Below are 26,249 nucleotides of genomic sequence, written 5' to 3'. Positions count from 1 at the left end.
TACAGTTACTTGGACTTTTTTTTATACAGTTCATATCTCAATACATTAATACTTTTTAATTATTATTTACACAGTACTTATTTACAGGGTCTTTCTAAATTCAGTGCATCGTCAATAAGTTTTATACAGTAATTTACAAAGTGAATGTGGTTAAAGAGTTAACTTAATAAAATTTCCCGTTAAATTTAGGAATTAATTTAATTTTTCTTTAAAAAAATAATAATTACAACCAATGTAACAAAAGCATGGCAGATTAAAAGAACATTAGTAGATCATGCTACCTGCTTAAACAAAACAAAAACTTTTTTTGGGGAAAAAAAGGAAATATGAAGATGTGGAAGGAAGAGTTTGAGAAGGGATACAGAGGTAAATAATCATAAATCCAGAAATCCCACCCTTTTTTTTTAAAAAAAAGGTTTGGTTTTCTCCAACCTCATGCTGTAGGGAAATAGATTTGGGAGCAATGCACTGTGGGAATCACCACCCCCACCTCAGCCAGGGGGTATTTCCCACCAAAGCCACATTTAAAGTCATGAGATTTGTGCCAGATACTCAATAGCTCGCCCACTTTTGGCAAAGCTTGTATTACAAATGACATGACTGGTCTTCCACCGCATGACTTCGCAGCGTTTGAAGTACGTCTGAAGATTGCAGTCTTGGCGACGAGCATTTTGGCAAACCTATCTAAGCTCAGACTCAAAATATATGGGGTTACAAGACAGTGCAATCCTCCATAACCCCATGTCTGTAAAGTTGGTTGAACGACAGTGAGGTTTCTCCTTAGCACATGCGTGGGAGAACACGGGCTAACAGCATTGCATTGAATCATCTGAAAAGCTTCATGGGTTTAAAAAGAAACTAACTTCAAACAAAACTTTTATGTAAACTCTGAGCAAAACCTCTCCAGATCAGCTAAATGACTTGGCTTTGGAAGGACACACTGAAAATGACTGAAATAAATCATAGGTGTACACGCTGCCATCGCCAACCTTCTCCCTGTCTGCCCCCCTCCCCGCCGGCCTATGTCTCCCAACTGCCTTTGCGAACGTTCCACGGTGCCCGGGTGCAAAAATGAATCCAAACGTGGAGTTCAAAAAGCCCTTGTGTGCCAGAGAAACAATGACTCCGAGCAGTGGAAAGCAAGTGGAAATGCTGAACCAAGTGAAGGGTGCCCAAGGAGCAGAAAAGACAGCAGATGGTTCCTCCAGTAAGGAGAATCACGTTAATCTAAAAATGGTTGAAACCAACTGCTTGTATCAGAACTTGACTGCAGTCCTAAATCAAAGCAAACACAGTTGTCTCCTCGAACGCCAAGGGAACCAGTAGCAAATTTAGTTGTCGATTCCGAAATCAGCATTTATAATGACCACCGAGAAATATCCAAAGATCATCCCTACAACACTTGCAGTACAAACTCTGTTGTCAAACAGTTTTTGAAAGCTGGTGCTTTACAGTTTGGATGAAAAAGAATCCAAATCACCATTCTTAAGCCAGCAGAAGCGCACTTGAATTCAGAACTAAACAGCCACCTCGACCATTCAAAAGAACAGTTTTCTGTTATCTCTCCCACAAATGCAATCCTGGCCTTCGATATAGTAATGGAAACAACAGAACAAACACTTGTCAACCAAACAATTCCAGTATTGGGACAGGGAGATGGTAACGTCCGGTTGCACAAGAAAACGGTTAATTCTTCAGTACAGCCAGATGCAAAGCAGAAAGTATCTTCTATAAACTGAAACACTTCACCTGACACTCCGTGCAACTCTAAGAATCTATAACTGATTGATTTAACTGATGAAGAAAGCAATGCTAATGAAGCTGGCAAAGGAGAGAAAGGTTGCAGAGAGAAGACTCTCGGGCCTGGAAGGCCTGATATCAAGTCCTCCCCAGTGTACACTAGTTATCAAATGAGTTTTGTGCTGAGAAAAGTACGTTGAAGCGGCAGGAGCATGAAGCTGGTTATAGGCATCTTTAAGACGAATATCACCCGAGAAGGATCCTAAAGAGTTTCCCCACTGCCCTCCATCACTGAAGGTCCGCTTGAAACCGGAGCATGTGAATGGATTCGGAAACACTCTCCTGTCTCAGAAGCGCGACTCTCCGCTGCTCAGCTCCAAAACCCCAAAGGCACTGCAATGCTCCAGTGGAACATCACAAAAGTGGACCTGAGGTGTGCCCCAATAGACAGCTTCCACGGGTTCATATGCGCAGAGGGACCAAAAAGCAGCGTGTCATCTGATTGGATGATGACGAACAAAATCAGGGCTTTCCCACTCCCCACAGCTTGCTCTTTATCTCCCTTCCCAGGTTCCGCCAGGTGCTATTTCACCATGCAGTCTAAGGACATTTATGGACGCTATGGGCCCTTCTGTGACATTCAGTCCATTTCTGCTGTATAGTCTCTGTGAGAGGGGTGAGGCCCCTTTCGATATAACATGTTTACACGTCCTGTTCTGTGCACTGCTTGCACAATTCCGTTTATTGTAAAAAAAAAAAAAATTACTTAAAAGTTCTTGGTCAACCTTCCTCTCCTCAAAGAGCATTTCGAATAGAATATCTTTGGGGAGATAATAGTTTTCTTTAAATTTAACTTTTATTGCATTCCTCATAACCAAGATGAAAAATATGAAATGCTAAATACCTAATACTGAAGGAATTGTGGGGTTTGTTTGTTTGAAGTAAATTGCCTTGCATGTTGGGCTTTCATCAACTAAAATTGTTATTGAACATAAATAATGTGATTTTGGCCTAGCACTCATGGAGGACACCACGAGATTCTCATCTCTGGACTGTACCACCTGGACTGCAGGTGGGGGCTCAGATGATTGAGTGTTCCTCTATACAACAACAACAACAACAAATCCTCCACAGAAAGCTAGCTTCTCAAGGTGAAGGGTACTTGCTTAGCTTTCTCCCGGATATGCAAGTTGACCAGGTGCAAAGGGATTTTGTATGAAGAAGCCATTTGATCGTCTGAACCCCCTCCCCACTTGCCTTCTGAAGTGGTACAGTTCAGGTTTACTAGTACAGTAAGAACTTGCCACAAGCGTGAACACTTATTCAATAATCCACTTTAGAAGTGGGGTTTTGGAAGAGCAAGGGAATCTGGGTCAGGTCAACTAGGGAGCTGTTCTCCCATGCTCACACAGGCCTGGGAACAGATCCCTGAAAATGTTCCTTCCGAACTGGTTGCCCGCACGCACTGAGGTTTTTGGGGGAGGAGGTGGCATGACTTTAAATATTCATCTCACAGATCTTCCTGAGAAGTGGGAATTCTGACGCAACCTGTTCTGCATATTCTGCTCCAAATGAGCTTCCAAGAAGGCAGATGTATGGCAGGAACTGGCCACAAATTTATCTGAACAGCAACGGGTCCATTGATGTAGGTTGGTGATTGTGTTTTACAATGTTGAAAATGAATGCCTACGTTATTACAGCAAGAAAAGCACCCCAGTTTTCTTTTAGGGGGTGGGGAGAGGGGAAGCGAGACCAGATGCACTGGCAGATCAAACAATGCTTGTGTTTAAATCGCAGTTGGCCAGACCGTGATGTCTTGCCTTTTAAACTGAAATAGAGATGGAAAGGACACCCTCTTCATTCCCAAAGCACCTACAATAATAAAATAAACCATGCTTTGCTTTTATTTTTATTAAAGTGCCATTTTAAAAATCGCCAACCCCACACCGGTCACGAAAGGGAGGAGACTTCAAATGCAGGGGTAGCTTCCTCCTTCTAAGGTCCTGTGCAGACATAATGCTGGTGATCTCTTAACTGCGGCAGAGATCAGGCACAGGCTGTGCAAACTTCCACTCCCTCGTGCTCCCAGAAGACGTTTCCCATCAACTTTAAATGGGGGTTAAAACGTTACACTGGCACCGGCCCTAAACCAGGGTTCTATCTCTCCCAAGATTTGGAGGTGATTAGTTGGGCAGGGCAGGAGGAGGGAACTCACATTGCATGAATATCCACTCCTCCCCTCCTAGCGTCACGAATGTAGTTACAAGATCACCAGGGTTATGTCTACCACCAGGCCTGAGAGCCAGGATCCAGCTTCTTTGTTACGTAGATTTGAGGATTGGGGGCTGGTGGTGATGTGCCTACATGTATGTAACAAGATTTTCAGGAGCCAGGATGCAGCTCCTATTCTGAGGCCAAGACAAGCTTAGTGCAGACTTCCCTGGCCTGGTGTCCTCCAGATGTGGACGATGGCAAAACTTGTAGCCCAAAACTTCTGGAGGGCAACAGGTTGGGGAAGGCTAACTTAGTGCACACTGCTTTCGGCAATGGGGGGAAACCCTGCCCACAGAGCCCTCCACCCCCACCCATTTGTCCCTAGCCCTGCCACACAGCCTGGAGTCATCTCATCGTCGGGGCAGAAAACTCCCTTGAAGTCGTCCTGAAAGCACACTGCATGGCCAAGAGGTTGAAATGATGCTGTAAGATCCTGAAGTCCAGAAAGCAACTCTGTTCTCAAGACGACAGAAACTGTCTGCCACAGACGCATACGCACACATACGCACAAGCCAAGACACGGGGCTAAAAGACTGAAAAGGGGAAAATTCCCTAACCACGATGTATGCTTTCTTTGTTTTGTTTTTTGTGCAGGTGAACTACTCTACGCTTTCCTTACCTCGCCACAAAAATGGAAAAAAAAACATCAGAAAAAGGAGGTAGCAATTTCATGTCGTCTGCAGACAACACTACAAGTTAATCATCTTAAATCTGAAGAGAGCTTCCAAAAGGTTATTTTTCTCCCCTCATTTGCCCAAGAGTAAATTTATAAAGCAAACAACAACTTGTACACTACTTCGGGACAGCTGTTATTTGGATTATTTAAAATTTACACTTGTTTGGTCCTAGTTTGCTTACACCAAACCAGTTTAAAGGCCAAAAAGGCAAAATAAAGAAATCCAACCAATGTTGTCATTTTTCCAGGCATGTACCAAGGGATCTGAAAAAAAACAATGCTATCTCATAATGTGAACTGCTATTTAATTAGGGTTTCTTTTTCTCTTCTAGTTGTGCTTTCAGATCACAAGAGGAAAATAAAAAAATAAAAACTACATTTCGCTCTTTCACTCGTCTAAAAGCCACCTTTGGGGGGTGGGGGTGGCAAACAAGAAGCACGTCTCAAGACAACGCCCCCAGCGTGGGTCTGTTGAGCCTTGCTCACTGTAGGACACAGTATTTCTTGTAATCCAACTCGAAATCTTCATCCATGCTGCTCGTGTCCGCCATGTTCTTCCCCTCTATCTTTGGCAGGAATTGTGCATAGTCCACCCCTTGCTGCTCATAGAAAAGGATGTAGGCAGAGTCTGTGTCAATTTCATCAGGATGCAATTCCTGGGGGGAGGAGGAGGAGGAGGAGGGGGGGGGAGGAGAAAGAAGGGGTGCTCATTTGTTCCAACAAAAAACACGACGTTTTTAACAGGAGAGCTGCTGCCAGTCAGTATAGACTGAAATAGATCAGGGATCCCCAAAATGTTGGGTTGAGGGGCACACTGTCAGGAGGTCACCCCTGCCGCCTTCTGAAATCCTCAGGTAGCCAGAATCAACACACAGACAATAGGGCTCTTTTCCAAGGCTTTATTCCCATTCAACCTAATGACGCTTACAGATGCTAATTGCTTGATCCTATGAGTGAGACTTAAGAGAGCTGCCTACTTGGGGGTTCTGAGCTGCCTACTTGGGGGTTCTAACCTTAGGAATCAGTTGATCTCCGTTTGGAGGGGAAAGCGGGAAGCCGCTGTACTTATGAACTAGAAGGAGAGAGTCCACCCCTTTCCCATGGGGCATCGGGGCACCGCTGTTGCCGACACGCAAAGCGGGCTGAGCACCACCTCTCAGCGCCCACCATCTCGCACTTGAGGGTGCGCTGGCGCCTAGAGTCCAGAAACTGCTGTTGCTCTGCCCTCTCCCTGCCAGGGTCACTATCACTCTCAGGAATGTCTACCGGGAGGGGCTCTCCCCCTGGCTGCTCCTCTGAGACGTGTGCAGGTTCTTCTCCCGTGGTTTCTAACTCTTCCTCAGAATCAGAACTACTTTGGGGCTCTCTGGGTTCCGATTCAACCCTGACACACATTAGGAATTTGGATGGCGTCTCATAGGCGCTCTCACAAAACGGCTGCCATGGGGGGCACGGCTGGTCACAAAACGCTCATCTCCTGGAAGGCGAACTGAGAAGAAAAGTCACTTGCCCAAAAACCTAAGTGCAAGGCAGAGGTGGGGGCGGAGCTCCAAATCAAAAAAACCTAGTTGGGAACCCTCAAAAAGATGCCTCTGGGGGGCAGCACTTTGCTTTGCAGCCTGCCGCTGTTCCAGTTAAAAAAACAACTTAGGAAATGAAATAAAAATCAGGAGGGGCAGGGAGTCTAGCAGGGGCCAAGTGAGGCATTCATGGGGGCATTGGTGTCCGCGGGTGTCACGCTGGAGTTTCCCGCGCTAGATGGGCCAACGGTGTGACTCAGTATAAGGTAGCTTCCCGATGCGAAACACTCTAAAGGATGCTTACAGGCCTAGACAGGGTTGGGCCCGCCCGGGGAGGCTGCCGGGGGGCTGTCTCCGTAAAAGGCAACACATGATCAGTTGTTTGTTGTTGTACGTTTAGCACCACCTGGATTTCCTACCACAAGCTATGTCTGGCGTGGAGGAAGTGGAGAGGGAGACCTTTCTTCCCCTCTCTCATAATACTAGAACCCAAGGGGGGTCATCCCATGAAGCTGGTGGGTGGGAGATTCAGGACGGATCAAAGGAGCTTTTTCATTTCCAAGGAACTGTGGAATTTGCTGCCGCAAGACGTCGAGATGGCCACCAATTTGGGTGGCTTTAAAGGGGGATTAGACAAATTCATGGAGGATGAGGCTACCAGTCCTGATGGCTATCTGCTACCTCCAGTATCAGAGGCGGGACGCCTGTGCAGACCAGTTGCTGGGGAACATGGACAGGAGGGAGCTGTTGCGCTCCTGTCCTGCTTGTGGGTTTCCTGTGGGCAACTGTTTGGCGACTGTGTGAACAGAATGCTGGACTAGACAGACCCTTGGTCTGATCCAGCAGGGCTCTTCTGGTGTTCTTAAACACCCAAATGCCTCAAGCTGCCCTCCAGGTCTACGCACAAGGCCTCCGCTTTCTGTGCCCCTCCTGAGCTTTTGAAAGGGAACTGTGCAAGCAGCACAGGCCAGGTAACTGCGGAAATCTCACACACCCCGAAGTCTCTGAGACTCTGCCAGGCAAACGGCCTTAAGACCAGCTCACCGGAACGTTGCCTGGGTACTGGCCCCCACGCAAGGCACCGCTGTGCCCCCTTCAGCACCCGCAACATCCTGTTTCTTTGAATGGCAGGTGTTACAAACAGATGGGCTCGCTCCACACATGAGTCACGCTCAGGTCAGGGAAAAACTGCCTCTTACAGATGACATGCATGGCGAGGGACCTGTCCTCTCTTGGGGAAGAGCAAAGCAGATTACCTTGCAGCTGCTGTCGTTGTAACAGTACCACTTGTCGTTTGGGTTTTTGGCATATGTGACGTAATGGCCTCCTCCCATAATTCCTGAATGGCACTGGAAGAGAAAGGCAGTTTGTTGTCAGCCCAAGGAACAAACTTACCACTAGGCAGTAAATGGTGCCTGACTCCCCTTGACTCGTGCCATCTGATTCATCACCCTTCCCCACCCTGGTGCCCTTGAGATGTGTTGGACCACAACCCCCAGCATCCCAGGCTGGCTGAGGGATGCTGGGAGTTGTAGCCCAACACATCTCGAGGGCACCAGGGTGGGGAAGGCGGTAATACACTTGCTTTAATTTCTGCCCTAATAAGGTGGAATTAACCTGTAGCTGCGATAATAGATGTTACTATGTTGTTTTATCTGCCCTATTCCTCCCAAGAGTCCCCAGCACCTCCAGGTAGGGCCGGAAAAACTCCTGCCTGGAACCCTGGAGAGCCACTGCCAGTCAGTGTCGACAGTACTGAGCGAGATGGGCCAATAATATATGGCAGCTTCCTATGTTTCCTTCAGAATTTGACACCTCATGCTTGAGGTTTACTGCTTTGGCTGGAGGGACAACTCAAAATGCCACCCTAAGCTAAATCCTACAACCTATATGGAGTCTGGAAATCAAGTACCCTAGCATCTACCTGCTCCTGTTTTCCTGCTGTATGGTGAGGTGCCTGTTTAATGCCGTGATCCCACTCGTTCCATAACCCTTCTCTGCCCTTGACGAGCCTGCACGACCAGGTTTTTGCTTCCCACCGTTCTGTGAAAGCCTGGCTTTTCCAAAACAGATGCCTTCTCCACCCGGGCACGATCCACGCAGATGACACCTACCGAAATTGCATATAGGTTGTAGATGGGGTTAATGCAGATTTCTCCTCTTTGGTCATCTACCGTCTCCTCCTCGCTGCGCATTTCCAGCTGACCATCAATGCTGCCATTGCTGTGAGAGTTCTGCTTGCACAGATATCCGTTGGCTAAAGTCCCCTCGCCCTCCTGGGCGGCAAACAGTTCCCCCTGGCTACCCGCCAAAGCAGGCCCTCGGCCAAAGCCCTCCCGTTGGTCGGGAGTGAGTTTCAGATCCAGGTCGCTACCGTTCTCTCGGCTCACATCCAAGTTCTCTTTGCTGCTGGACAGTTTGTTTTTACACAGCTGGGGGAGACGAAGCCTCCCCTTGCTTCTTCCCAAAGTCCTTGGGCTGCCGGTTGGACTAACGTTTCTACCCGACGAACAGCCAGATGCACACTTCCTCCCGGGAGAAGGGGATGCTGAGAAGACAGAGGAAGAGCATCAATGGTCTGACAAGCAAGTCAAAGCCACCTACGTTAAAAAGAACCCAAACCAGACCACAGTTCCTGATTCATTCTATCAGGCTTTCCTGGTCACCATTCTACAAAACACAAATTCATATTCACGGGTCCCACGGAAAACGTACAAAAAAGAGGATGATTTTTGTGAACCGCCCAGAGCTTCTATTACATAGAAATGTAATAAATAAATAAATAAACAAAGTTAACAATGCAAGTGAAAGATAATGGTGGCAGTTGAAAGATAACCCAAGAGGAAACACACGCAGACTGCCCTGTCCAAATTGGTTCAAGGCACCCAGAGCACGTACAAGAAAGGGGGGGTCAATGCAAGACCCCCGTTAGGGCAAGTCTGGTCACATCCAATCAGATCAGGTCAAGTCCCATGGCATCAGGTCAAGTCAGGTTTGGTGTGCTGAATAGCAAGGCAAGGCTAGACCAGGAAGGGTCTTTCAGGACCTTGGCCAGCTCCAAGTTAACTATGACTCAGTCCCCCTTGGGGGGGACGATGACGACGCTTCTCTGTGTTCCTGTTACCCACTCCTCAAAGGAGGAAGGTACATAGACCAAGGAGTTGTCTCCAGATCTCAGATGACACCAATACTTCCACCAACAACACTTCGTATTTATATACTGCTTTGAGTATTCAAAATGCTTCACATGCGATCTCGTAACCTTCACAACAACCCTCTTAGGTAGAACAGTGATAGCATTCCCATAGTGCAAACGGATGGATGACACACCTGGCTAGTGAGATCGTGGCAAAGGCGAGAGTCCAAGTGGGAACTTTGCTACTACCCCACACTGTGGGTAGGCCAAAACATCTGGAGTAGGGATGTACGAATCCCTTACCTTGTTCCGGGTGGGAGCGTCCATGTTGGGGGGGAGGAGATCTGTCTTCCCCCCCGGAATCCTCCCTGGCTGGATCCCGGAACTGCTGGCCAGGGCCGGCCGCTGCCTGACTTCTGGCCACAGCCAGTCTTCGGACACAAGTGACGTCTGGCGTCGCAGACGCCATTTGCGTCCCCTGCCTTTTGCCGTGACAGGCTACGTAAATCTTTAGTAGGACAGTCCATCCTGGAGGGATTCTGCAGGGTGGCGGGGGAGGTAGTCCGTTCTGCAATGGACTCCGGGGGGCCGGATTCTAAAGAATCCAGCCTCACTGGAGTCCGTGGCGGATTTCTCCGCCATCCCTAATCTGGAGTGCCACCATTCCAGCAGCTTTTACATTTCTGTTTAGGAAACAGGACTCCTCCCTTGGTGTACATGAAATAAAAGGCACGTATCAGGAGTAGGCAACTTGTGGTCCTCCAGAAGTTTTCGCCTACAACATTCAGCATCCCCCACCATTGGCTATGCTGGCGAAGGCTGATGGGAGTTGTAGGCCAACACACCTGATGGGCCACAAGTTCCCCACCTATAGTCCATATATGACCACCCCTTGTGAAGTCCTACGGGGTGCTTTCTACGTAGAACAGCCTTCCAAAACGTAGTTTTTTTCAAAGCGTGTACTAGAGGTCAGGAGCAACCTGGCCTGCAGTCTCTTCCGAGCACAAGCAGTTCTGCCACATGCTTGCTTCAGGAGCAATGGAAATGATCCAACAGGACCTGATGCAGAGAGAGGTGGCAGAATTACCTGCCTCCGCGAGAGGAGGATTGGAGGGAGGCAAGCCCAGAGCAGTGACTCACACAGAAGTACAACGGGCAGCCTCCTCTGAGACTGCCGAAGCTTTCAAACACAGTGGGGTGCAGAGGTGCGGCAGAATTACCTGCCCCCGGCAGAGGCGCATTGGACAAACCTATGGGGGTTTCCAGTGTGATTCAACCAGCCGCTCATTTAATTCCAGACAACGCAACACACAGGTCCCTCCGCCTCTCCCCCCTACCTTTGACATTATTTAAGATGCTAGAAGTGTTGAGGGAGGAGGGACTTCTGGCTGGCCCATCGCCCTCCCCAGCTGCAGCGGCGTTCTGGGCCTCCGTCCTCCTGAACTCCTCCAGCGGAACCTGTGGCTCGGAAAGGTCGTCCCCCTGGGGAGTCAGTGGCTTTTGCGGCCAACAGCTCGGATCTCTGGGCATCAGGAAGGCACTCGGGTCGAAGCCCTCTCGGGGAAACTTGACGATTTTCTGGGATTTTATCCAGCGGCCGTTGACAAACTGGAAGCGCTTCAAGTGGATGATCTGGGGTGAAACAGGCAGGAGGGGGGCTCTGGTGACTCCTTTGCCCAGGACGCACGCTAGCCGCTTCCGACGCCGTTCGCTCCGCGCACCGTGCATCCTGTTTTTACCAGCCAGGGAGCCGAGGCGGCGAGAACTTGACTTGGCCCACCACCACTGAACTGGTGTTTTGACGGAGACCCAGGCTCTCCCACCTCATCCCGACTCCCATGACCTCTCCTCCACGCTCGGAAAACCTTAGATGCAGGGCAGCAAGGGGACACTGGCGATGTGTGGAAAGGGGTGGAGAGCCTGCACAAAACGGCCCAGAACCAGGGGGTGAGGGAGTTTTTCCCTTGAGAGTTAAGAGCCTAGGGCGATACAGACAAGGCGCTCCAGCCTGCTTCCTCCGTATCTCATCACAGGTGGTAGCACCAGGCGGAGGGGCCTCGTCTCAGGGGAAGAGCATGCAGGAGGACCCAGGTTCAATCCCTGGCATCTCCACGTAACCGTCTCAGGGAAGCAGGCGCTGGGAAAGGGATCCCTGCCTGATGATCGTCGGGAGATGCTGCCAGTCAGAGTGGACATTTGGGGGGGGGGGCAGTCACTTTACTCGGTAGAAGGCAGGCAGTGACGTACAGCCACTTGCCCACGCTGTATTGAGGAGCCGCGACAGTGAGTGATCCGGGCTCCTGCTTTGCACACAGAAGGTCCCGGGTTCAACCCCAGGCATTGCCGGCTAAAAGGACCAGGGACCAGATGACCGGGAAGCCCTGTCCTTGCTGGAGACACTCTGGAGGGCGGCTGTTGGGCAGAACAGACAACACTGGACTAGGTCAGCCTGCCCCTGGCTGGGGATGATGGGAGCTGCAATCCAACACATCCGGAAGGCACCAAATTGGGGACGCCTGACTAGATGGACTATCCGACGCCGTATAAGGCAGCTTTCATAGGAGTGTGTGTTTTCGCAGCCCTGTGAGGAGGAGCCATGCTTATGCGGGCTCCATAGGAGAAAAGGGATGGCCTTCCACCAGGGGTGCAGAACCAGAGGCCCAGGGGCCAAACCTGGCCCTCCTGGGGGTCCCAATTTGGCCCTTAGGGGTTCCCCAGATGCCTGTCCCCTGATGATTTGGTGGCCTCCTGGCTTTTGTGCACTCCCCCCCGCCCCATTCGAAAAGGTTGAGATGCCTCCCCTCAGAGTTAAGTTTCTGTAAGGAAGGGCTTTAAAGCTAACACAGGCCGGCGTTTGGGGTAGGTTGGTCCCAGCCTCTGTGCTGCCGTGCGGCCCCCGAGAGCTTCTCTGAAACGGGACGTGGCCCTCGGGCTGAAAGATGTTCCCGGCCCAGCCCTGCCCCAGCCCATACCAGGATAGGGGGGAGCCTCCACAGGTCCAGCTTCTTGGTGGCCAAGCAGTGCGTCTTGCACTTGGAGCAGTAGTACATCTCATCCTCGCCCAGCTCCTCCTCGCCGGTGAAGGCCCGCAAGCAGCTGTCAAGGTTGATCGGCTCGGCCTGGGCGCGACGGCTTTGCTCCACGCTTTGGTGCTCCTCCGCTATCTGAAGGGGCGAAGGGCGCGCAAAAGGAAAGGCACGTGGAACTTGCTTTGTGTGGGGGGTGTTCCCACCACATAAAAACAGGCCCCCCTCTTTTCTGATCTGAGCCTGGGATTCGTCTCTCTCTTTCTAGAGGGAGGCTTAGACACAGATGCAACCTCCCTGTGCTTTGCACATTATTACGTTTCTATCCCACCCCTTCCCCTCTTTCAAAGAGCCCAAGGTGGCTCACGTAGCCCTCCTCCTCTCCATTTTCTCCGCACAACAACCCTGTGAGGCAGGTCAGGTTCGGCCAAGAGTCAGTGACTGGCCCGAAGTCACCCAGCGAGCTTCCGTGGCCGAGTGGGGACTAGAACCCGGCTCCCCCGAGTCCCAGTCCAACACTCCAACCACTACCCCACACGGGCTCTGTGAACCTTTTCAAAGGGGATTTCAGGTGCAATCCTATGCAAGTTTAGACCAAAAAAAGTCCTACAGCTCCCAGCATTCCCTGGCCAGCACGGGGAACGCTGAGAATGGTAGGACTTTCATCCATCCAAACATGCATAGGATTGCAACCTAAGTGAGTTATATGCAGCCTAGCTCCATGATGCACAAGCGCCATCTCTGAGACAGTCTGTAGATGGGAGGGCCGTAGCTCAGTGGTAGAGCACCTCCTTTGTAAACTGAAGGTCCCAGGTTCGACCACCAGCTTCTCCAGTTAAAACGATCTGTTAGACCGTAATGAGAAAGACCCCTGCCTGAATCCCTGGAGAGCAGCTGCCAGTCAGTACAGACAGACTGCTCCAATAAATCCCCACATGGGGATGGCTGGGGATGATGTGAGTTGTAGTCCCCACACACTTGGAGGGCACCAGGTTGGGGACGGTGGGTGGAAATGATCCTGAGCTAGTTGGATCATTGGTCGGACGTGGTATAAGGCAGTGGAAGCATTCTTCCTGATTCTATGCTGTTTCAGATGGCAGGTGGTGGAACAAATCACAGAATCATAGAATAGTGGCGTTGGAAGGGGCCTACAAGACCATCGAGTCCAACCCCCTGCTCAGTGCAGGAATCAAGTCAGAGCATCCCTGACAGATGGCTGTCCTGCCTCATCTTGAATGCCTCCAGTGTGGGAGAGCCCGCTACCTCCCTAGGTCATTGGTTCCACTATCATATTGCTCTAACAGTCAGGACGTTTCTCCTGATGTTCAGCCAGAATCTGGCTTCCTGTCACTTGAGCCCATGATTCCGTGTCCTGCACTCTGGGATGATCGAGAAGAGATCCTGGCCTTCCTCTCAGTGACAACCTTTCTAGTACTTGAAGAGCGCTATCATATCTCCCCTCAGTCTTCTCTGATTCAACCCTCCTCCATACTGGAAAAACAAGACTCCCTGTCCACAGAGAACTCAACGTCAGGGCAAAGGTTTCCTGCTTAGCCCTTCCCCTGTCCTAGTTTTCTAAGTGCAGGGAGTTCTAGTTTTCCCAATACAGAGCAGCACTGGACCGGCAGAACCACCGCTTGCAGTCTGGCCCAGGGCCATTCGATGAATTCATGCATGACCACTGAGATCTGAACTCGGCTCTGTGCTAGGCACGAGTCTACCCCTATCTGCTGGAGCGCACTGGTCCTCGGACCACACTGGCTCCAGCCTGCCCCTGGCTCCCATGTGTTCGGTGGCCTGGAGTCCCAAATGTGACCTTCTCAGCCATCCCCCTTTTGGGGAAAGCTCTGGGAAAGCGCTAAGATGCTTTGAAAGAGCTTCCAGCAGCCACTTCAAATTACTTGCAGGGGCAGACGGGGTGGTCTTATTCTGCGCTGTCACAGCCAATGAAGCCTTTTGGCTAAGAAACCCCAGGCAATGTGAAGGGCTACCGGCCAAGACAGCCTTGGGACCAGCACTGCACTGGCAGACAAATGTAAGGCTACAGTATCAAGCAGATGTAATATAACGGCTCCCACCGTCTCGAGAAAGCAAGCCCAGACTCCCCAGAGGAACCACGCCAGCAGGCTCGCTGGGGAGGTTGCAGTCCAGACATGTCTGGAAGGTACCAGGCTGGAGAAGGCTGAGATCAAGAGCCATATTCCCTGGCAGACAGCCACCCGAGCGCTGATGGATGGAGTGGCGCCCAGAACCAGGCCTCAGAAGAGGATCGAAGCATGTGAGCAGGTTCATACGGGGAGGGAAGCACTAAGCGTGCATTCCTGTAGGTCAGGATGGGGCACATTCTGCTTGCAAAAGGCCAATGCAGCAGAGCGACATCGGAAGTCACGTGTTCAGAAAAACTGCATCAACAGCCAGAGAGAACACACGTGCACATATACAGATATACACGCTTTGACCTGTTTCACACATAACACTAACCCATGGTTTATTTAACTCATAATAATTCTGGGTTGTTGTGATATGTAAATGACGCTGCTCTGGCAAACCACGGTTTGTTCACCATGACGTCTCATTACATGCAAACCCAGAACTGTGGGTTGTTTCACCAGGTTACAGTGACGGCGGGCAAGAGAAGTAAAAAAACAAAAACAAAGTCAGCCACTTTACAGGACAGTACTACAGGCATTGGGGATACAGGGAGGGAGCGGCTGGAGGAGGAGGAGGGAAACAAACAACCCAGGATTGAGAAAACAAACCATGATTTGTTTGATTGTCTGCCAGACAAATCAGGCCCATTCACACAACATGGCCAGCCCATCATGGGTTAAATAACCCATGATGAGCTGGCTGTGTCGTGCGAACCAAATCACACTGGATAGGGCAACAAACCATGGGTTAAATAAGCCATAATTATGTGGAACCCTGGTCACAGTTTGCCTGGAGTTATCCTGGGTTTTTTTACCCGTTCCTGTGACGTCTGGTAGCGGAGATGAAGCGCCGTAGGATCCCAGTCAACAGCAAGGTTGGCGTTCCCCATGTGAGCTCTCTCTTCTGTGCAGTCAATTTTACAGCCATGGCAAAACCTGAAGAGGCCGGGGGGGAGAAGGAGGCAGCAGGGTGAGAAGAAAGGAAGGGAAACTTCTCCGTAAGCAGGCCCAGTCTGCGAACAGATCCCCATACAGAAGACCTCCGGCTAATCCGGACATTGCAACAGAACGTCATGAACGCTGATTGCGTAGAAGTTGGAGATCGCGACGCTGAATGGAGCTAAAGTGGCTCTTTACAATCCGTCCATTTTTAAAGATATAAAGAACTGCCCTAATAAAGGCAGAGAGAAGAGAGAGAGAGAGAGTGTGTGTGTGTGTTTGCATGAGTGGTCACAGGGAGGGGCACTTTCTCCGCTCGAGGAAACCTGTCCTGGGCTCTGCAGAATTCTGGTCCAGATAAGCACCCCCTTTTACCTGGACACCCCGTTTCCCCAGTTCCAGGAAGGGCAGTTTACCTGTACCACGGGCACCAAGCACAGGAGTTGCCATCCTTCTGAACCACTCGGAGGGTGAAGGGGTATTGGTATCCCATGCTGTCATCACTAAAATAAACCACACATGCACACATATCATCGTGAAAAATCCCTTGCTATTCTTTTGCTAACTTATCTTCTAAGACGGGGTGGGAGATCTGCAAACCTTCTTGGCCTTATTTCACGGGGGCTTCAGCCTGATTTCAAAAGTTGTCGGCAAGCGAATGGTTCAGACCTTGGGCAAGAAAGAATTGTCCCTGCCCTGGAAGCCAGCTGGGCAGGGAGGAAGGGGGGCTGGCTGGGAAAGAGGGAAAAGGGGGTGGCCCCTAGAGAGAGAGGTGAGAAACGGGGTGGCCCCCAGAGAGAGAGGGGGGAAGAGGGTGGCCCCCAGAGAGAGAAAAGGGGTGCCCCCAGAAAGAGAGAGGGAAAAGAGATGGCCCCCAGAAAGAGAGAGGGAAAAGAGATGGCCCCCAGAGAGGGGGGGGGGGAAGAGGTGGCCCCCAGAGAGAGAAAAGGGGTGGCTCCCCCAGAGAGAGGGGGGAAGGGGTGGCAATGCCCAAGATATTTCAGATGGCAGAATTCCTCCCCCCGCCTCCATTTTATCCTAAGGTAGATTGGGCTAACAGCATGTCACTAGTCCAAGGTTGTCCAGCGAGTTTCAAGACTAAGCGAGGATTTGGATCCGGGCTTTTCCAGACCCAAGACTAGTACTCCAATGCACTGAACTGGCTCTTCCTGCCCAGCATATAGTTTGGCCTGCTTGCACGAGACATCCAGAGCTATTCCCACTGCTCTGCGTCCAGATGTTGGTGGCTCAGCCATTCGGCCTCGTGCCCCCACTGGACGAGGCTTCCCTGGAGGAAGACCAAGAGCCTCCAGCGCTGCTGAGGCTCAGGACCAGCCAGGGCCAGAGGGCGCCCCAGGAATGCCCACCCAGGACTGGCCCCGCAGAAGGGGGTGTCCGCTTCGGAGCCAGAAGAGAAGAGACCCCCGAGCCTCCGGGAGTCTGACGAGGCCAGCCAGACTCCTCAAGCCGAGGAGAAGCGGCTGGCTGCAGCAGAGGGCTCCTCGAGAGTAAGGGGCCTCCTCAAGAAGAGACTTTTCCCAGAAGCTACCAACAAGCCACAGATGGATCCTGGACAGGGTTCTGACAGCCTGTGTGTGAGAACAGCGGCTAGGGGCTGGAAGTGCTGCTGGAAACAGCTTGTCAGGGTAGACACTGAGCCCATAGAATCCCAGAGTAGTTCTGATTCGGAGGCAGAGCAGTCGCTCCTGGGAGAGGAGTGCGCCCCTTTTTCCCAGGGCCCGCAGCTGACAGAGATTCCTCCCACCCACATTCCTAGATTAGAAAGCAGTCCAGGGAGTGACCCAGCACTGATAGCAGACTGGTTGGATGCGCGGCGCAGACGCAGAGAGCGGCGCCAAATGGAGAGCGCGGAAAGGAGGCGTAGCGCCCGGTTGGCGCTCAAAGAACGGTTGTGCCCAGAGGATCCAAGGGAAAAGGGGAGGGATTCTCCCTAGTCCTTATATTCAGGGGTCTGCCAGTAATTGCCCTTCAAACGGGGACCAACTGTTCTAACTTAGGGCATAGGGATGCTGCTGCTCAGATCTAGTTGCTACCTGTAGAGCTGTTAAGTTGTAAAAGAAGAATAAAGCTTTGAAAAGAATCCCTTTGTCTGTGTCTGGACTTGGCTACTGGATTAGACTGAGAGCCCTCCAAGGAGCCCTTGACACAGCTTCTACCTGCTTGTTCCAGCCCTCGGCTACCCACTGGGCTGAACCCTTCGTGGACACCCCCGGACCACCTTCCGACTACGCTTCCTGCCTGAACCCTGTCAGCTGCAGCGTCATGCCTGACTCCCCCTTAGACCGAATCTCTCACGTACCCTGCGGACCGCCTATTGGCCGTCCTTCCTGCCCCCACCCTGTCTGCTCCAGTGCCTCAATCCTCTTGCTGGCCACCTCGTCTCTGCTCTCTAATCCACACCGAACTCCCAAGGATCTCCTGGTTATTGACCTTGTGCTGCTAGTCTAGCCTGAGCCCCGGGAAAGCGGGAGACGCCTCGGCATTGGACCCACCAGTCCTGCGCGTGGTTACTGGCTTCTTGGGGAGGAAGGGGGCTTGCGAGCCGGGAAACCTGGATCCAGACCGCATCGTACAGGTCTTTCTTCCGTGTGTGAACGGTGCACGGAACAATGAGCGGCATTCCAAAGAGACTCGGCCGATTCTTCTGAGATGAAAGGAAGTACATTTCTGTCCGCATCTGCATTCAACATTTAAAAGAGATCAAGAGTGACACACGCCGTTTTACTTATTTGAACAATTTCTGTGCTGCCTTTCTCCCGAGAGTGCTGTTTACTGTGGATTACGAAGATCTATAAAAATCATTAAAAAAAAAGTTACAACATCAGCAATGGATCAAACAGGAGGTAAAAGAGAGTTTAAAACAGCAATACGAATGAACCTGGAGGGCTCAGAAGAAGGAAAACTAATCGCGACAATCAAAACCAAACACTGGGAGGGACCAGAATTCCCAGTATCCCCCGGGGGTCTTCTTTGGGTGCCCCCATTTTCAGAGGTTGGATAGGTGGCTACCAGGGAGAGGGGCTTTTCTCTTGTTGCCGAATTCAGCGATAGAGTACACACTTTGCATGCAACAGGTTGTCGATCACAAGCTGAATATGAGCCAACAATGTGATGTGGCTGTAAAAAAGGCAAATGCTCTTTTGGGCTGCATTAATAGAAGCATAGCTTCCAAATCCCGGGAAGTGCTAGTTCCCCTCTACTCAGCACTGGTTAGGCCTCATCTGGAGTACTGTGTCCAGTTCTGGGTGCCGCACTTTAAGGAGGATGCAGACAAGCTGGAGAGGGTTCAGAGGAGGGCAACAAAGATGACCAGGGGACTGGAAACAAAGCCCTAGGAGGAGAGACTGAAAGAACTGGGCCTGTTTAGCCTTGAGAAGCGAAGACTGAGGGGAGATAGGATAGCGCTCTTCAAGTACCTGAAACGTTGTCACAGAGAGGAAGGCCAGGATCTCTTCTCAATCAACCCAGAGTACAGGACACGGAATCATGGGCTCAAGTGACAGGAAGCCAGATTCTGGCTGAACTTCCTGACTGTTAGAGCAATACGACAATGGAACCCATGACCTAGGGAGGTGGTGGGCTCTCCCACAGTGGAGGCATTCAAGACGAGGCTGGACAGCCACCTGTCAGGGATGCTCTGACTTGGACTCCTGCATTGAGCAGGGGGTTGGACTCGAGGGTCTTAGAGGCCCCTTCCAACCCTACTATCCTATGCTTCTAAGTCCATAGTTCAATCGTCAGCATCTCCGCCCGGGAAGGGCTGGGAAGCTCCCAGTCTGAAACCCTGGGCGCTCCTGCACAGAAAGCAAGCGTCCCATGGCTGCACTCTGGCCATGTCTACCGTCAGCACCGCGCATGCACCAGCGGAGCCTCCACTCACCATTTTCCGGTGGACTGCAATGATGTAACCAGTGAAGGGGCTGTCCGAAGGGGAGGTCACGTGACGGTTTGGCATCACGCCGGAGAGGCCGTTCTCCGTCCCGCAGGCCAGCGCCGTGTGTGGCATTCCGTTTGGGATCAGGGTCGACTGGGGAAGGTCGCCGTTCATCAGCACGTTGATCACCCCATTTGCCGAGAGGACGCTGTGGAACTCTTAAGCCCAAGCACAGAGAAGCGGTTAGGGGGTGCCGTTTACCGGGAGTGCATGTGAAGCTCAACTGGAGAAATGCAATGGATTCTCTTCCAGAACCGAGCAGAGCTGTGTGCGCGCGTATATATGTATTTCTGATATTTATATACTGCTAGATGTAATAAAATCCCTAAGCAGTTCACATATAAATATTAAAATCACATTTAAAATACAATATTAAATATTTTATATATATATATATAGGGTAAAATCTACTACTTAAGAGTAGACCCACTGAAATGAATGGGACTTAACGTTGTCATGAAGTTAAATCCCAAAATCCCAATAATTTCGACAAGTCCACTCTAAGTAGGACTTGCGCTGGATTTTACCCACGTAGATGTATATGACAGACAGAGAGACTGACAGCAGAGTATTTTTACAAAATATATTTTGAACTAAACGTTTCGGCTTCTGCCCTCAAGGGCGGAAACGTTTAGCTCAAAACGTATTTTTTTTAAATACTCTATTGTTAGTCGCTCTACCTTCTTAGATATTTTACTTTAAGACTGAAGGCATCCGTAGTGGATCCAGATCCTTCTTGTTGCTTTGCTGTTCTGCCACTTTACACCTCTCTCTCTCTCTCCCCCCCCCCAACACGCAAAGTTCTGCACTGAACTTATCCAGTTTCTGCAAGCAGAGCTGAATTCTGCAACCAGTATCTAAAGTGTGAACTGATTTCTCATCCATTAATTGTATCCTGGGTTTTGCTACCTTTCCCCAACATAGTGCACTCTAGATATTTGGGGCTACAACTCCCAGCATTCCTAATTCCTAATTGGGGAAAGCTGCGCGACAGCGAGAGGGCGAAGGAGCAGTAGGAACGTAGGGAGCTGCCTTAGCCTGAGTCAGACCCTGGGTCCCTCTAGCCCAGTACTATCGACACGGGCTGGCAGCAGCGGCTCTCCAGGGTTTCAGGCAGGAGTTTTTCCTGCCCTGCCTGGAGAAGCCAGGTATCGAACCTGAGACCTTCTGCAGGCAAAGCAGGGGCTCTGCCACTGAGCCATGGACCCTCCCCACACCGCACGGAAGCCCCCACCCTTGAGTGATGGGAATCTTTGGCCTGGAGGTTTTCAGCCTGTGTCTGGGCTGTACCAGGTCAGACTGTAACGGGGGACTGGTATGAATGCTCCCATTGCAGAGACAGGAATCGGACTGGCTCTACAGAGGGGCCTCCTAAACCGACCTGCGGCCAAGCCTTCCTTGGAATGGGCTTGCCTCCTCGTGGATGGAGTGGGAAAGCACCACAGGGCCTGGACCACCAGTTAGAGAAAAGCAGGCACACGGGTTCTACAGAATCTCTGTTTTTGGTATGGAGGAACGTTCAGGCTGCAGTTGTATTCAGCAGCCTTCCCTAACCTGGCACTGCCCTCCAAATGTGTTGGACTACAACTCCCAGCAACCCCCAGCCAGCATGCTGGGAGCTGCAGTCCAACACATCTGGAGGGCACTACTTGGGGAAGGCAGGTGTACACACTTAGCGAGATGCAAATCCCATGAAATGTGATGGGACTTACTTCTTGGTAGACATGCACTGCAGCCGGTGGTTTGCCAGCAGAACCGCCGGGCAGCCCAGGCACACGTTCTCAAGGAAGTGAGGCCTTATTCAACTACTCTGGGATTTCAGCTGACCTTAGCCAACACTTGCAAGCTCTGTAGTCATAAGGACTAGAAACCTGAGATTTGCAGGAAGCTGAATCTGGTGGTACTCTAAGCTTTTCCTGTGCTCTTGTGGAATCCCAACTTGCTTTTCTTGTGCTTTTGATTCCACCAGCTCCCCCTGTACCCAGTCACAATACTTGGTCATCAAGACCTATTTTCTGTCAACGCTACCACCTTTGCCCAGTCCGTGTTTCCCTCTCTCTGTGCAGGGACATTTTCAGTCATTCCTGTATTTTATACAGCATCAAGAGGAACCAGAGAGGCCAATAAAAGGTTGAACAGCAGCTATGAACAGTCCAAGCTTCTGGAGTTTGTTAGGAAGAATGTCCAGCTGAAGAAAACAACTTGCATTATTTTACCTGTTTGCACAGGACTCGGAGAAGCTGACGTAGGGGACCCTGGGATCGGTACCTCAAACGCGCACAAAGAGGCACTTGTAGAGTGCCGGACCTTCTGGTTGTCTTGAGGAAAGTTCTTTAGACAGCAAACGAAAGCAGGAGAGAGAGAGAAAGTGGTGGTGGGGGGATAATATTATCAAGCCGTTAACACTTAGCAACAGCAGAGTCCAAGTCTGCCTTTTCTCAGGCCACATTTTTGTGGATCGAAGGGGCCTGCAATCACCCTAGAGGCCAGGAGGGAATGATGACTGGGGCTACAATTCCGAGAGAGGGAAGCATCAAAAGTGCCTTCCAGCCGAGCAGAAGTAGCTACAAAAGCGTTCCAAAAGACAAAATTGCAGACCACCTGTGGCCATCTTCAGGAGATGATGTTATGAGCTCTCCGGACTAGGCATCTCTTATTAAGAGCTAGTGCGAGCTAAAGGGTGTGTGTGTGTGTCCTGTTTATCATCTCCTGATCTCCTCCCCAGGGCTTAAGCCTCACAGTAATCAACCCATGACTGTGTGCTCTGTCGTTGCTGCCCTCTCTGCTCAAAGGGGGGGTTTGTGCAGAGAACTTCTAAAATATATCCCCACGGCTTTTTATTTAATCCATACACACCCCCGCTCTAAAAACAGTGGCCGTCTCTCCCCCCTGCACCGTAAAGAGGCTTGCAAACACAGAAGCCAATGCCCACCCCCACCTTTTCTCAAGCGATGACAGCCCCCCAAACCTCCAGTACTTCACTGCATCTTAATTTTAATGTATTTCAAAATGTGCGGGCCACCTTTCAGCCTGAGGGCCCACAAGCGGCTTAGGGAATAAATCCAGTGACCGTAATTAAAACCAAAAACACACACACACACAGAACAGAGCAGCTGCAATGGAGCAATACAAAATAATACCATCAGGGCAGCCATCATACTGAAGAAAAAAGCGAGGCAAAATAGCACAGTCTGGATAGCCCAGCAGCTCGGCGGCTGGATGAGTCTCAAGGGCAGCCTTCCCCGATCTGGTGCCAATGGCCACGCTGGGTGGGGATGATTGGAGTTGCAGTCCAACACCACTGGAGGGCACCAGGTGGGGGAAGGCTGTCCTAGGGAGAGGAAATTCCAAAGCTGGGTTGCCACTACAGAAAAGTCCCTGTTGCAGGTCACTCCCAACCACTCGTCAGGTGGTGACGGGACATGAAGACACGGACCTTAATGGGCAGGCAGGCTTTTGCAGGAGAAGCCTTCAGATACCCTGGGCTCAAACCACACCAGGCTTCAAAGGTAACGAACCAGCATTTTGAGTTTTGCTCAGACTGTATGGTGCTTAAACGATAAAGGGCACAATCTTATCGACTTGTGTCCTTGCTGCTTGGAAGCCTCCGAACACAGAGGCTTCTGAGATTCCTATGGCTCCCCGTCCTCCAGGTTTGGTGATTTTCAGCCCACCTATTGAGGACACTTGGGCGGGGGGGGGAGGAGTCTGGAGAAGGCTCAGGGTAACTTGTATGCTGGCCTCTCTGGTCTCCTCCTCTCCCTGCCCACCAGAAGGCCCTGTTTTCCGACCATGCAGTTCTCTCCATGCTGGCTGCGAGGTGTAGGATCTCCGACTCCCCCTTCCAAGGTCGGAGCATTGTCTCCAACCTCAGAGGGGTTTTCCGAGCCATCCTATGGTCCCTGGGACACTCTCCCAGGGACCACAGGATTGCTTTCTAAGTCACTGTCCTTAGTCTGATTTAGATCAGGGTGGGTGGGTGGCTGGGGGAAGAATATCTCTTTTTGAATATCTCGGGTTGTAAATAACTGTAGCGGAAACATCATTACCTTTATGTTTGAGCTGTGTACTTCCGCAAGGAGGATCTGCTCTGGCTTTAGTGTGCAAAGATCACTGAGATGCTTTTTTAAGCCCGTGTACTTCTCATCCATATTTAGCCTCAGCCCGTATCGAACAGGAGTAGTACCATCTAACTTCATTACTGGGAGAGCAAATGAAAAAAAGAAAAAGAAATGGTAAATGGCCAATTCAATGACAAAAGGGGGCTGGCTGCTTATTTCTGCAAGACTCTACCAGGAGGCCGTTCCTTGTTTATTAAATTGCGAGCTAAGATTATATTCTCGAACTGTGGTGCTGGAGAAGACCCTTACGAGTCCCCTGGACTGCAAGGAGGTCAAATCCGTCCATCCTAAAGGAAATCAACCCTGAGTGCTCATTGGAAGGACAGATACTGAAGCTGAAGCTCAAATATTTTGGCCACCTAATGCGAAAAGAAAACTCCCTGGAAAAGACCCTGATGCTGGGAAAGACTGAAGGCAAAAGGAGAAGGGGACGGCAGAGGATGAGATGGCTAGATAGCATCACCGATGCAATGAATATGAACTTGAGCACACTCCGGGAGAGAGCGCAGGACAGGAAGGCCTGGGGTGCCGTGGTCCATGGGGTCACCAAGAGTTGGACACAACTGAACGACTGAACAACAACAACAAAGATTATATTCAGAACTGGGAGCACTGCGTGTCACGTGTGCACTGAATCCTGGATAATCTTGAGAAAGCCGGCTTTTGTCGGCCGGGGGTGGGGACTTCAAACCTATACGATCAGGTGAAAAGCATTAAAAAAAAAAGGTAGATGGCCGTTTTTTCTTCAGAATCTGTCTTCTCCGTCCTCCCAAGCTCAAGTACTTCAGCTGTCTGACGTTTGCCCTATTGACCTGGGTTTCTTCTACGTGTTCAAGGAACCCAAAGCCATATTGAACAAAGCCTGGAGGGGCTCCTTTCCAGGAATATAAGGAGCGCTGCTTATGCTTTCAGTAGACCAGATACATATGCAATTCTTTTTTTCCTCTTCCAAAAATAGTACTGTACATTTCAGCCTCCTGATGTTCACACCGCCTTTCTACAAAAAACCTAATCCATGCGTGTGGTATCTGTGGCTGTGTATCACATATACACAAGTGGGTGTGTAAACGTCTGTCTACAACTCATCACTTTGTTCTGGCATTGCCAAACTGAGCTCTCTCCCCTATTCCCGCCCCCCCACACACACACACTCCACTCCCCTTGTGGTCTTGTCTTTCTTAGGCTGTATGCCTGAGGGGACTGGGCCCATCCCATTCTTCCCTTTTTCTTTGTTTAAAATATTTTCATACAGCCGTTTGAGGCTGTGCCTCCTCTAGTCAGTTTACAACATCACATTTTAAAACAATAAAATGTAAAACACAATTGATTAAAAAAAGCAGCCTGTAAAGCAGCAATAAAAACTCACATATATTTTTAAAAATGGGCATAGATTCATTTAAAAGCAGACAGGAACATCTGAGCCTGAAAAACTCATTGCCAAAACAGTCAGGGAGGGAGCAGCATGCACACCCCATGGACAGGCATGCCATAAGGACAGGGCCACCACAGAAAAGGCCCTCTTGCCCTGGCCAACCAAATGGATCTTGCTGGTGGGCATATCAGCAGGCCTCCGACCTGGGCAGGTTCATATAGGTGTAGGTAGTCCTGCAAATGACCTTCAAGTGTGAGCTCCTTTGGGAGGCACTGTTGATGTGAAAGAATTCCTGGAGGAGAACGCTACCAATGGCTACTGGATGCCTGTATGCTACCTCCAGTATCAAAGGCGGTAGGCTTATGTACACCAGTTGCTGGGGAACATGGGTGGGAGGGTGCTGTTGCTCTCATGGGCTTGTGGGTTTCCTCTGGGCAGCTGGTTGGCCACTGGACTAGATGGACCCTTGGTCTGATCCTGCAGGGCTCTTCTTATGTAACTCATTGTGGAGACAATATCTGGCTGAAAAGTGGGAATACACGCATGCACGCATGCACACGGAAAGCAATTAAACAGCACTGCAATGAGGCAAAATCTTGGATCCTAGAGGGATGCAACCAACTGCAATAAGAATCAATATTTTTAGTAAATTGCTTTACTACACACACACACACACACACACACACACACACCAGGGTTCTCCAGGGTCTTAGGCAGGGGTGTCTTCCATCCCTGCTTCCTGATAATCTTTTTAGCTACATATGCCAGGGGATTGATTCTGGGGCCTCCTGCACCCAAAATATGTGCTCCGTGATTAAGCTATGGCCCTCCCTTTAAAAGAAAGAAAGAAAGAAAGAAAGAAAGAAAGGAAGGAAGGAAGGAAGGAAGGAGACCTTGTCCTCCCTTAGCCCAAATGAGGACAATTTTATTTCTTGGTCCTCTAGCTTAGAAGCAGGTCACCACTGTTGTGTGGGATCTAATTCTGGGCAGTCTGAACCCACACCATTGCTAATATTTATTATTTCTGATTTGCTTTAAAGCTCCCCCACCCGGTCTTGTACAATATACAAAAATTTAACAACAACTACACATCCCCCATCCACAGGGCTTATGGTTCAAATGCCCCACAACGCACTGGTAACTTGTGTAACGAGGTACCCACATGAGTTGGGCGTGACTGATGTGGTTACTTCTAAAACCTGCTTCTGGGCTGTCCACAGAGCATGTGGAAGCATCTGCCAGGCTGCGAAAGGTGACGCATGCGTGAAAGCTGTGCTCTCAACAGTTCTGGACCGCCTGATCTTCCTAGTACAAGCAAAGGGGCGGGTGGGACTTAGGAT

At 50.4% G+C, this 26,249-nt stretch overlaps 1 protein-coding gene across 6 annotated transcripts in view; it reads right to left on the bottom strand.

The window, feature by feature from the left end:
* The window catches only part of USP32 (ubiquitin specific peptidase 32), a 170,020-nt gene continuing 143,771 nt past the window's right edge, over positions 1-26,249 (bottom strand). For all 6 annotated transcript variants that reach the window (XM_084822773.1, XM_084822768.1, XM_084822769.1 and 3 more), the window contains exons 24-34: positions 23,466-23,617; positions 21,633-21,747; positions 19,363-19,574; positions 17,975-18,159; positions 15,878-15,964; positions 15,338-15,458; positions 12,319-12,510; positions 10,684-10,978; positions 8,325-8,758; positions 7,467-7,559; positions 1-5,346 (exon numbers count right to left, since the gene is read on the bottom strand). In XM_084822773.1, the coding sequence (XP_084678899.1) occupies positions 5,173-5,346; positions 7,467-7,559; positions 8,325-8,758; positions 10,684-10,978; positions 12,319-12,510; positions 15,338-15,458; positions 15,878-15,964; positions 17,975-18,159; positions 19,363-19,574; positions 21,633-21,747; positions 23,466-23,617 (2,060 nt within the window). In that variant the 3' untranslated portion in view covers positions 1-5,172. The remainder of the gene's footprint in view (positions 5,347-7,466; positions 7,560-8,324; positions 8,759-10,683; positions 10,979-12,318; positions 12,511-15,337; positions 15,459-15,877; positions 15,965-17,974; positions 18,160-19,362; positions 19,575-21,632; positions 21,748-23,465; positions 23,618-26,249) is intronic.

This window comes from Heloderma suspectum, chromosome 16, assembly GCF_057233095.1.
Source record: "Heloderma suspectum isolate Gila_16-S chromosome 16, 16-S_ref, whole genome shotgun sequence".
Lineage (NCBI taxonomy): Eukaryota > Metazoa > Chordata > Lepidosauria > Squamata > Helodermatidae > Heloderma > Heloderma suspectum.
This window is presented reverse-complemented; position numbering and strand designations above follow the sequence as displayed.